The sequence below is a fragment of the Chelonia mydas genome, chromosome 1, assembly GCF_015237465.2.
Source record: "Chelonia mydas isolate rCheMyd1 chromosome 1, rCheMyd1.pri.v2, whole genome shotgun sequence".
NCBI classification, from domain to species: domain Eukaryota; kingdom Metazoa; phylum Chordata; order Testudines; family Cheloniidae; genus Chelonia; species Chelonia mydas.
In genome coordinates, this window is record NC_057849.1 from 99,084,985 (window position 1) to 99,097,934 (window position 12,950).

General features: G+C 44.7%; 1 protein-coding gene across 3 annotated transcripts in view; it reads right to left on the reverse strand.

The window, feature by feature from the left end:
* The window catches only part of GGACT (gamma-glutamylamine cyclotransferase), a 41,265-nt gene that overhangs the window by 25,806 nt on the left and 2,509 nt on the right, over positions 1-12,950 (reverse strand). The window contains exon 2 of one of the 3 annotated variants that reach the window (XM_037896432.2): positions 12,637-12,781. The exons of the other annotated variants lie outside the window; for them this stretch is intronic. Coding sequence (XP_037752360.1) covers positions 12,637-12,763 — 127 coding nt within the window. The 5' untranslated portion in view covers positions 12,764-12,781. The remainder of the gene's footprint in view (positions 1-12,636; positions 12,782-12,950) is intronic. 3 annotated transcript variants of the gene reach the window in all.

Below are 12,950 nucleotides of genomic sequence, written 5' to 3' on the forward strand. Positions count from 1 at the left end.
GGGGGGGGGGCAGATGTTCTTTGTGCCAAGGGCCCCAATATATCTTAATCCGCTTCTGTTCATAGGATGTCTGTTATTCTTGTTATCACCTCCATCTTCTTCATACTTTTTCTTCCATCTTTTTCCAATGAACAAAGTGAAGAGTTTATAGTATTTTCAGTCTTCAAATGGAAAATCATAAAAGAACCTGCTGCCTCATTGCTAGGTAACTTCTATTCGCTCCAGCTCAGCTGGGGGTGGAAGGATCTAGCCACTCGAAAGCACTGTTACTCAGTCTAACATTGCCACTAGAGGGCTCCATAATCCATGGAGTACAAGAAAAGGAAACAACATTTGAGGTAAGAAGGGTTCAATCGCAGAATAGAGCTAGTGGCTGTGTGAAAACAGGAACTGCAGGCCAGTGGCAACAGCATGGGAGCTGACTGCGGAGGAAAGGCCAGATAGGAAGAGGGCCAGCACTAGCTGCAGCAGCATCATGGTGTGGAGGGGTCGCAATGAGGGGACTTTATACCCTTTTAATGGACTGCCTCTAGTCTAAGGGCTGAGTTAGAAACCGTTGGATTAATTAATTTTCTTGCAGCTGTTGAAGTAGTTGTGTAGGGTATTTGTCCTACTAACCCTTTGTTACATCACCACAATCTGTGTGTTAATAGGAACCCACGGAGGACTAGAACCTGTAGAACGAAGCATTTGGAGTGCCTAAAGCAGTGGTGGGCAACCTGCGGGCCGCATGCGGCCCATCAGGGTAATCTGACTGCAGGCTGCAAGATATTTTGCTGACATTGACCGTCCGGAGGCATGGCTCCCAGCAACTCCCAGTGGCCGGGGTTCGCCATTCCCAGCCAATGAGAGCTGTGGGAAGCAGCGGCTATAAAAATAGTTAAACAAAAAAATAATATTTTAAATATATCACAGAAAGGAAACCTGAGAATCAGTATTTTTCAGAAAAACTCCAATATTCAGAAAGTAATACCAACACTCAGAAGGAAGATACTGAAGGCTGAGATATATACACAGGAGCAGCTAACTTAGCTCCATAGTAAACATACATAACTACAATGTGCATGCCTCATTCTCAGTACAAAGAAAAGGCGTACTTGTGGCACCGTAGAGACTAACAAATTTATCTGAGCATAAGCTTTCATGAGCTACAGCTCACCTCATCGGATGCATGCATGGAAAATACATTAGGGCGATTTTATATACACGGAGAACATGAAACAATGAGTGTTACCATACACATTGTAACGAGAGTGATCAGGTAAGGTGAGCTATTATCAGCAGGAGAGAAAAAAAAACCTTTTATAGCGATAATCAAGGTGGGCCATTTCCAGTAGTTGACAGGAACGTGTGAAGAACAGTGGGGGGGGGAATAAACATGGGTAAATAGTTTTACTTTGTGTAATGACACATCTACTCCCAGTCCTTATTCAAGCCTAATTTAATGGTGTCCAGTTTGCAAATTAATTCCAATGCAGCAGTCTCTTGTTGGAGTCTGTTTTTAAAGTTTTTTTGTTGTAATATTGTGACTTTTAGATCTGTAATCGAGTGACCAGAGAGATTGAAGTGTTCTCCGACTGGTTTTTGAATGTTGTAATTCTTGACGTCTGATTTGTGTCCATTTATTCTTTTACGTAGAGATGGTCCGGTTTGGCCAATGTATATGGCAGAGTACAGTTCATATTGAATGAGGAAGGGTGCCGTAGGTCCCTACCCTAGCCTTCACTGCACAGTAAGATATACACTGAAGCCAGCTATGCTCCAAAGTTTTCAGACTAGGGTGCCTAAAGTTAGGCTCTCAAAATTAATATTTATGTCACCAAATAAGTGGTTTGATTTGCAGAGGAAAGAGGGCTAATTGGATTTGTGGGTGCCCATCACCTCTGAAAAAAAATCAAACCACTTATTTAGGTGGCTAATATGAATTTAGGAGGCACCCAAATCTGAAAATTTTGGTCTACGTATTTTAATAATTTGTAACACATTGAGAGTTACACATTGAGAGAATTCGAGTTACTTTTCTATAAATGCGCACACTTACAAGATAAGCTACTCTATCCTAGGAAGCAGCAACTCTGAAAAAAAAAGATTTGGTGGAAAATCAGCTCAACATGAGCTTCTACTGTGACACACTGAGAGAGCTAATCTGATCCTGGGTTGCATAAATAAGGGAATCCTGAGCAGGAGTAAACAGGTTATTTTTATTTGTATTTGGCACTGGTGGGACCGTTGCTGGAATACTGTGTCCAGTTCTTGAATTGTGGGCACCAGAAGGATGTTGATAGACTGAGGAGGGTTCAGAGAATAGCCACAAGAATGATTAAAGGCTTAGAAAACATGCCTTATAGTGATTGAGCTCTTGGCGTCTATCTATTTAGCTTAACAAAGAGAAGAGTAAGGTGTGACCTGATTCCAGTCTATAGTATCCACATGGGGAACAAATATTTAAGAACGGTCTCTTCTATCTAGCAGAGAAAGGTACAACACAATCCAATGGCTGGAAACTGAAGCTAGCCATGTTCAGACTGGAAATAAAGCATAATGATTATTTTTTTTAAATGGTGAGAGTAATTAACCACTGAAACAATTTACCCAGAATCATAGTGGAGTCTCCATCATTGACAGTTTTTAAATTAAGATTGGATGTTTTTCTAAATAATATTCTCTAGTAATTATTTTAGATAAGTTCTGTGGCCTGTGTTCTACAGGAGATCAGACCAAATTATCACAATTGTCCCTTCTGGCTTATGGGATACATGAAATCCAGAAGGAAACTGGACATTCAGGAGCTGATAAGAGAGCATGAAACCGTTCAACTTCCCTTCAGCTCACTGGTTCAAATCCAGCACAGGTCAGAGTAACTGAAAGTCGTTACCACCAGTTTGCAGTTAGGTGGCCTGCATGTGACAAACTGGTCTCTGGTTCCTTCAGAAGGGGTGCCAGAATCTGAGCTACCCTTCCAATCCCAGAGGTGTTTGTTCCATATCCAAACTGAGAAACACTGGCAGGGCAGCACTGAGTTTTGTCAACTCTAGTTATATTCCTAAATCCAGTGTGATAAAGTACTTTGTCTTGGAAACATGTTGGAGTATAGATATATAGTACTTAAACATGAAGCTTAAGAGGATGCTTGAGCAGAGATGAACTGGAGCAACTCTATACATTATCCTGAAATATTTAGTTCTAAGCTCAGATATTTGCTGTACCTCAAGGGGTGAAACTTGCCAAGCCAATTAACAGTGATTCCAGGTTGCTCATGAAACTGTATGGTTTTCTTTTCACTTTGATGGCTGTTTTACACAGCTTCAAGGCAGAAAACACTGCAATTCAAACAAGATTCTACATTTAGGCTTTACAGCAGGGGTTCTGAAGTCCTTTTCTGCCATTTCCAAGCAGAAAGGACATTCAACACCCAATTCAGTAAGGAAAGCTTCTTACTAACAACTTAGCTCGGAGGCCCCTGCTCTCTAAACCATAAAGCTTTCTTGAATCTCAGAAAGCTCCTGCTTCAAAAGTAATACTGAACATAAAACTGAATGCAAGAGCAATAGCCTAGTTTCTATTGCGAGAATCTTTAGGAATCTCCATTGTGCAGCCTGCATTGAACTTGGAGGGAGGAGCACACGTTGCAGGAGAGAAGAGTTTGGAGAAGGCATCAGGAAGCCAGTCAGTGTACATGTGGCTGGAATGTCAGCTGCAGTTGCAACATCTCTGTAAGTAGTTCTCTTAATAAAGAGCCAGTTTAATTTTAGAAACATGGAGTTCCTTGTGTTATTACCCAGCATGTGGTATATGAAACATGATGGAAGCAGTCACTCTAGCAAAACCCACAGCAAGGAAGAGAGTGTAATTAGCAGGCAAACAAAGCAGCATCTAGAAACAAAACAAACAGGCAGCATGAAGGGACTCCGACCACTGGGAATGCTGGATTTCCACAGAAAAGAAGTCTTGCACAAGTATAAAGCAGCAGAATCAAGAACTGAGTTTGCATACAGAGCTGCCCTTGGGGGATAAAGATGGAAATATAAAGGTAAAGCTTTTTAAATATCTCATTGGGGAAAAAAATTCAAGAAGTGAGAAACACACTATAGCCAGGAATAATGCTCGAAACACTGGAACAAACTGATAAAGTATTTGAGTACTGTGTAGGGCTGCCAATTTTCATTGGACGCATTCTTGGAGATATAATCACATGACATAATCTTTAATTAAAGATTAATCTTTAATTCCTGGAGACTCCAGGCCAATCCTGGAGGGTTGGCAACCCTAGTACTGTGACCCCAGACAGATTGAGATTGTATGGAGAAATTGTTTTATTTTTTTAACTGAAAACAAAGAAACAGAAGAGGGAATAGATACTTACATTACAGAGCTGAGAACTCTGGCATCCACCTGTAACTTTGGAGACATTAAAGATTCCCTAATTAAAGAAAGAATCATTTGTGGAACACTAGATTCCAGTTTACAAGAGAGATTGTTGAGAGAAACAGATCTAACCCTAGAGAATGAGCTATTTAAGTTAAAGGACAATGTTGGCACAAGAGCAAATGGTTGTAAAGTGGCCATAAACAAATTCAGACTGGAAATCAGAAGGTTTCTAACCATCAGAGAGGTGAGGCTCTGGAACACCCTCCAAATTTTAAGAGACAGATGGAGAACTTTATGAGTATAATTATATGACGGCTTGCTTGTGATGGATGGGAGCAGGGCTCAACAGCCCTGCGACTCCCTTGCTGTTTATATCTTCTGTTCCTAAAGCTCATGCTTCAGGATTTCAGCTGGCCATTGGCAGAAGTCAGGAAGGGATATTTTTCCCCCAGTGAATTCTAGTTTTTTGGGGGTTTTTTAAATCACCTTCCTCTGAAGCATCAGGGATGGCTACAACTAGTGACAGGACATTGGGCAGGGTGGGCCAGGATGGGCCAGGATCTGAGGTACACCCAGCATTCTCTCTCTCAGGTGTCAGCTCACATTCTCATAGTCATTGCCATACATGGGGTCCGGAAGGAATTTTCCCCCTGGGGTCAGGTTGGCAGGGACCCTGACAGTTTTTCACCTTCCTCTGCATCATGCAGATGTGGGTCACTTGTGATTATCTAGGTCAGCGGTTCTCAAACTGTGGGTGATGACCCCTTTTTAATGGGGTCACCAGGGCTGGCATTAGACCTGCTTGGGCTTGGGGCTGAAGCCCAAGCCCCACCGCCTGAGGCCAAAGCGAAAGCCCAAGGGCTTCAGCCCTTGGCGCCGTGCCTCAGGTTACAGTCCCCTGCCTGGGGCTGAAGCCCCTGGGCTTCAGCTTTGGCCCCCCTGCCTGGGACAATAGGCTCAGGCTTTGGCCCTTCCACCTGGGGCTGCGGGTGGGCTCAGTCTTTGGTCCCTCCTCCTGGGATCATGTAACTTTTGTTGTCAGAAGGGGGTTGAGGTACAATGAAGTTTAAGAACCCTTGATCTAGTTGTACCTCATTTAATCATTTCCCTGGCATTGCAGGGGCCTTGAACACTGGTGCACCTCAGTCCTTTCTATTCTTTACCTGTGTCACGTAACAGCATAGTCTCCTGTGGATCTCATTTCCGTTGTTGGGTTTAGCATGCAGACGCTAGCAGTGTTGGTGGCCAGTGATATACAGGATGTCAAACTAATTGACCTACTGGTCCCTTCTGCCTTAAAAACCTCTATGAATGTCCCCAGAAAGGATCAAAACTGTAACAGCCACTAGTGCATAACAAAGTACACAGGCTCAGGCTAAAGGAACTCAGGAAGCACGACAGATATGGATCAACCAAGAATGAAGCCATCCTGGTTCAGTATATATATTGTGGAAAGCAACACAAAAAGGCAGAAAGAAAAACGCTCAGTTGAACAGGACAAGAAACAAAACCACTTCATGTCCCAATGTCATAGCTTCCCTAGGAACTAAAAACCAGCAGTGCATGCAGTCACTGAGGATGTAGAGAGTTCCAATGAAGAGGAGGATATCTGCACGTTGACTTTAGCAGATTCAAAGATTCTCATTGTCTGCCAGCCGTTCTACTGCCATATTTGCAACTGCGCTATTATACAAATGACCAATTTAATGCTAGCCGAATTATGGAGCAAGCTGCAATGTAAACCCAGCAACACTGATAAACAACAATATTAGAGTGCAGAAAAGTGACCAAGTGCTGGTGATGTACAATAAAACCATTCTGAGACCAATGGGCCTGTCAATAAGAAACCCATGAAACAAGAACCATCATCATTTGGATTTTATAGCAGTTGATACAGAAATACCATCCACTGCTGGACAGAGGGCAGTGCAAGCCATGAATTTGATCACAGTACACCACCAGAATATCCTCAATATAAGAAAAAGAGGTGGTCACGGTGGCTCCTGCCCACTATTCTAACAGAATCTAAGGACATATTTCAAGGAGATGGACACCTGAAGATCATGCTGAAGTCAGAAATAGACCTCCATATGTAGCCCAGCAGATTATCAAAACAAAAAGTTCCATGGACCCACTGAAGAAGTGACTGGCCAGCCTGCCAAGAAGAGGCATCATTACAGCCACTGAAATGAGAGCAAAGTGGCTCAGCAGCCTCATAGCGGTGAGAAAAGGTCCAGGTAAATTCAAAAACCATTGAACAATGCATTGAAAAAAGCCACTACCCATTACCAGCAATTGAGGACATACTATCACACTTCAGGGTGCAATTTGGACCAGTGAAGAGTTGTGTCACCACCTTCCCTGTAACCCTTGGTGCCTGAAATGCCATGGCTGACCTTCCCTCAGTCAGGACCTTCCACAGGAGTACAAGATGCTGGCTTCCTTTGTCTTCCTAGGTGAAAAATCTTTGCCGAGGCAGGTCTCTCACCTATAATCAGTTCCCAGAGACTTCAATTCCCTTCCCTCCCACCACTTTGCCCCTTGGTTGAAGGACCCATCTTTCTAAGCTTCCAAGAGCTCGGCCCATTGTGTCTATCTAGTGATGAATGACAAAACGGCTTCTATCCATGCTTATATACCCTGAGAGTCAATGACCTTGTTTCAAGAGGCAGGATGACTTCATGCTGTTCTTTCCTTCCTGAGGTCTTCCCATCCCCCTGAAGATCTGAATGTAAATGGGGCTTCCACTGTTTTTGATCATACCTTGCTTAATTTCATTGGAGACAGGTGGGACGGTCACTCCTGTCTAGGAGAGACCTGCTTTTCCCCTTGTTTGGTCACAGACTGTAAAGCATAATATTAATGAGTATCCATAATTCCTTATGTATGGTTAATACATACAATTCACAATTATATTAATCGCCATTGTTGTCATAGACTTTCATACAACACCTCACTCATTATACTTTTATAATACAGTAATATTATATCCAATCAGTTGATTCAATTGCTTATCACTTGAGGTTCAGACCCCCCATCTTTATAGCCCAGATGAAATTTCTCTTCCCTGCTGGGGTGTAGATGTCAAGCTGTTTCCTACCCCATGTGTTAGTTTGATAGCTTTGTTCACCTACTATGTAAAAGGACTTTCATTATCTCTGCCTAATGACTGAGCTGATCAGAGAAGCAAACACAGGCCTTTGTCTAGGGCAGACCTGTTTATCAACTCCCTCTGACATGCCTGGTTTAAAATACACTTCAGTCATAATCCATCTTATATCCATAACTCTTAACACACACTACATACATACAAGAATATTAATGATCAGTGAGTTGTTAGTTTTCCCATGACATATTACATGACACCTTTTAGATACAGATTATAACTATAGTGAGTTGAGATACACTGAAATGGCCAGGCCATCTGAAACTCATTACTGCTACCAGTGAGCTCCTTGCACTCTGGCATTTGGATGCTGTTAGGATGACATCTTCCCTCTTCCAAAACTGCAGGAGGGCTAGCTACTGGATGACCCAAAGAGAACAGGTCAGAGCCTGCCACCACATTTTCTTTCTCCTTTATACAGAAGAAACCTGTTTTTGTCATCTTTGGGTGTCTGCAGTCTCCAGGATATGACATCAGCGTATCCATAATTTCATCTACAGAGCTGTTACAAACATTTCAGTGATACATTAATGACTGGTTATTAGATTCCAAAAGATATATTACATGTCACCTTTTACATAAATATTATGACAACAGTGTGTGAGGTGCAGTATGGCAGATCTGATAAAAGTTAAACACAGAATAGAGAATCACAACTGGACCTCTGTGTCACACATACTATCCTATTTATCTAGAGCGAAAGTATTCACTGTTGATGAGAAGAATGGGGTCTGAATATTGAGGTTGATGAGACCTCCAGCCACCTAAGAACCTTTACCACACCTTTTAGCAAGTACTGTTGCTTGTGGGCATCAGCCAGGTCCCAGAGGTGTTCCTGTGCAAACTGAACCAAGGATTAGAGGGAAACCTAGGCATCAAGACTGTAGCGGATTACAATTCTTATTGTGCAGAAGGAGAGATCAAGGAAGAGGCAATCCAGGACCATAATACCAAGTTGCGACAACACCTGAACAACTGCTGGGAGCAGAATATTAGACTCAATGCAGGCAAGCTGAAGCTGAAAAGAACTGAGGTGTCTATAATAAACCACTGTAGACTTCTGAGAGATTCCAGACTCTCAAGAATCAGGGCCTGCAGCAGAATCAGTGTCTGGGCAATTTAATGAGCACAGGTGGCCTGTAGTAGGCTGCCTGATCGGCTCCATAAGAACATAAGCATGGCCATACTGCATCAGACTGATAAGCCATGTAGCCCAGTATTCTGTTTTCTCACTGTGGCTGATGTCAGATGCTTCTGAGGGAATGAACAGAACAGGGCAGTTGGTCGAGTGATTCATCCAGTCCCAGCTTTTAGCAGTTGGAGGTTTAGGGGCACCAAGAGCATGGGTTTGCATCCTGACCGCACGTTGGCTAATAGCCATCAACAGACCTACCCTCATGAACTTATCTAATTATTTTTTTAATCCAGTTATACTTTTGACCTTCACAACATTCCCTGGCAATGAGTTCCACAGGTTGACAGTACATTGTCTGGACTAGTACTTCTTCATGTTTGTTTTAAACCTGCTGCCTACAGTAGAACCACAGAGTCACAAACACCAGAGTTAGGAACGGACCAGTCAATCACACACCTCATTTAGAACCAGAAGTGTGCAATCAGGCCATAGCAGAGACACCCCCCTCCCCCCCGCCCCAATAAAAAGCAAATCTAGTACTGTGTTAAACATAAACTACTAAAAAAAAAATAAAGGGAAAGCAGCATTTTTCTTCTGCATTGTAAAGTTTCAAAGCTGTATAAAGCCACTGTTCAGTTGTAAGCTTTTGAAAGAACCACCATAACGTTTTGTTCAGAGTTACAAACACCTTGGGAATGGAGGTTATTCATAACACTGAGGTACTACTGTTTTAATTTAATTGGGTAACCCCTGGTTCTTGTTTACACCTTCACATAACACAACACTTGATTATCCACTTTCTCCACAAGATTAATGATTTTATAGACCTCTATCATACCCTCCCTTAGTCGCCTCTTTTCTAACGTGAACAGTCCCAATCTTTTTCATATTTCCTCATATGGAAGCTGTTACATACCCTAATTATTTTTATTTCCCTTCTCTGTACTTTTTCTAGTTCTAGTATACCTTTTCTGAGATGTGGTGACCAGGACTGCACACAGTGTTCAATGTGTATGTGTACCAAGCATTTATATAGTGGTATTATGTCTTATTATCTATCCCTTTCCCAAAGGTTCCTAACATTGTTAGCTTTTTTGATTGCACTGCATATTGAGCAGAAGTTTAAAGAACTATCCAAGATGACTCCAAGATCTTTTACTTGAGTGGTAACAGTTAATTTAGACCCCATTGTTTTTTACTTACAGTTGGGATGTTTTCCAATGTGCATTACTTTGCATTTATCAACACTGAATTTTATCTGCAATTTTCTTGCCCAGTCACCCAATTTTGTGAGATCCCTTTCTTACTCTTTGCAGTCAGCTTTGGACTTAACTATCTGGAGTAACTATGTATGGTCTGCAAACTTTACCACCTCACCATGTACCCCTTTTTCCAGATCATTTATGAGTACGTTGAATAGCACCAGTCCCAATATAGATCTTTGGGGGACGCTGTTATTTAGCTCTCTCCATTGTGAAAACTGACCATTTATTCCTACCCTTTGTCTCCTATCTTTTAACTAATTACTGATCCATACGAGGACCTTCCGTCTTATAACCACGACTGACTACTTTGCTTACGAACCTTTAGTAAGGGACCTTGTCAAAGGCTTTCTGAAAGTCCACATACACTGTATCACCCTTGTCCACATGCTTGTTTACATCGTCAAAGAATTCTAATTGACTGGTGAGACATGATTTCCCTTTAGAAAAACCATGTTGACTCTTCCCCAACATATCGTTTTCACCTCCGTGTCTGCAGGGCCTGTGCAAGGATATTTTGCGCCCTAAGCAAAGCTTCCACCTTGCGCGCCCATGCGCACATCGGTTCATTGAGCGACAAATCCCAACAAGCCTTTACAGACCCCAGGGGCCAGCCTGCCCAGGGGCCAGCTGTGCCCAGGGGCTGCTCCCCAGACCAGGTTCCCCCCTCCCCGCCCCCTGAACTCCCCTGGAGGGTGCACAGCCCCCCCGTGAGCCGAGCCCACCCCACCTCGGCGGCCCCCCGCCCCGAGTCCACTCACTGGCTTTGCCGGGCTTGGGCTGCTGCAGCAGCTGGGCAGGGAGGAGCCGCCTTCCGGAGGCACCAGAGACCCAAAGCGTCCCGCTTGCAGCGATGGCGAGCCCCAGCCATGGAGGAGCCAGAGCGGCGCAGGGGTGCAGCAGCTCTGCAAAGGTGGCAGCGCTGCTAGCGGGGAGCAGACGCACGCTCCTCCCTCCCCCCGATAGGGCTACCATATTTCAACCATCAAAAAAGAGGACAGGGAGAGCCCCGCCCTGATCCACTCCCTCCCACTTCCCACCCCCTGACTGCCCCCCTCAGAACCTCCAACCCCCCCTGCTCCTTGTCCCCTAACTGCCCCCTCCTCGGACCCCTGCCCCAACTGCCTCCCAGAACCCCACCCCCTATGAAGCCTCCCTGTTCCTTGTCCCCTGACTGGCCCCTCCTGAGAACCCCCGCCCTAACTGCTCCCCTAGGATCCTACCCCCTAGTTGTCCCCTGACTGCCCCCACCCTTATCCACACCCCCGCCCCCAGACAGACCCCTGGGACTCCCACGCCCCATCCAACCACTCCCTGCCCCCTGACAGCCCCCCTCACCCCCCCAGAACTCCCAACCCATCCAACCCCCCCTGCTCCCTGACTGGCCCCAGCGGGAGGAGCAGCAGCAGCTCACACTCCTGGGAGCCGCAGAACCGGAGCGTGGTGAGGAGGGAGCCGGGGGGGGCGCACGGGGGCTGGCGCCCGCATGCATCTCCTGCAGCAGCCCCCCCAAGGGGAGGGGGCACCATGCCGGGCCAGAGCCTGGGCAGGAGGGTGCGGTTGCTCCCCGCTAGCGGCACTGCCGCCTTTGCAGGGCTGCTGCCCCCCTGCACCGCACCGGCTCCTCCATGGCTGCGGCTCGCCGCCCCTGCAAGCCGACACTTTTTGGTCCTCCCAACCACTAGGCGCCCTAGGCGACCGCCTAGTTCACTTAGTGGTTGCACCGGCCCTGTGTGTCTGATAAATCTGTTCTTTACTAGTGTCAACTAACGTGCCTAAATCTGAAGTTGGCAATTACATGCCAGTAAGCCGAAAACCAACTCTGGAGCCTTAAAAAAAATAAAAGTTGGCATTATATTAGCTATCTGTTGAAAAACTGAGAACCATGAAGGAAATGCTCAGATCGAAGGATATGAAGGGAGTCCAACAATTTATAGGGATAGCCACCTATTTCCAGGTTCAGTGCACACCTATCAGAAGCCTGTTAACTCTTCAGATAATTAAAACACAATGATTCAGCATGGGAATGGTCAGAGACCCCAAAACATGTGTTTGAAAAATGTAAAGAAAATCGTAAGTGAAGCACCAGTTCTAAAGCGCTACAGCCTTGAGGAACAGCTAGAGCTACAGTGTGATAGCTCACAAGGAGAAAGAGGAGCAGCACGTTAGTGCTGCAAAGCCAGCAGCCCATAGTATTTGCTAGTACAACCCTGATAGATGCAGAAAGGAAATATACTCATATAGAAGATTTCAGAGTAGCAGCCGTGTTAGTCTGTATTCGCAAAAAGGAGTACTTGTGGCACCTTAGAGACTAACAAATTTATTTGAGCATAAGCTTTCGTGAGCTACAGCTCACTTCATCGGATGCTTATGCTCAATTAAATCTGTTAGTCTCTAAGGTACCACAAGTACTCCTTTTCATATAGAAGAGGAGCTGCTGGCTTAACAATTCCATCAGTTGACCTCTGGGATCTAGGTGGGCATGCAGTCTAGTCCTAAACCATTAGGATTCATTGTGAAGGAGCCACTGGTGAGTGCATCCATATGACTAGACCACATGTTGCTGAAACTCCAGCTCTATGAGAAGAGAATACGACACTGCCCAGAAAAGTCACCACTGGTGCCAGATACGCTGAGCAGGGCATACCCTCCAGAGTACAACACAAATGGCTCTGCAGAACAGGAATTAGAGTCTGTGAACATACTTTTGCATCTCTGACGGGAAACTCCAGGCAACTCAACAAAGCACCGAACAGGACAGGGTTTACAGGCATTAAAAGGGTTCATACTCCAGACTGCAAGAAGCAAGTGCCACAGGAGGTTACCTCCCATTACCAGATGAGGGATGAGCTGTGAATGCAAGCCAGAATTTTGTTTAAAGGAAACCAAACAGATTTAAATGCTAATATTAACAGATATATACTCCAGGATAAAGAGACATCTGATGAGCCAGGCTGTGCATCTAATGGCCTGGAGAAAGGTCAGAACAGACCTATCCACTTTTAATGACAGGAAGTGC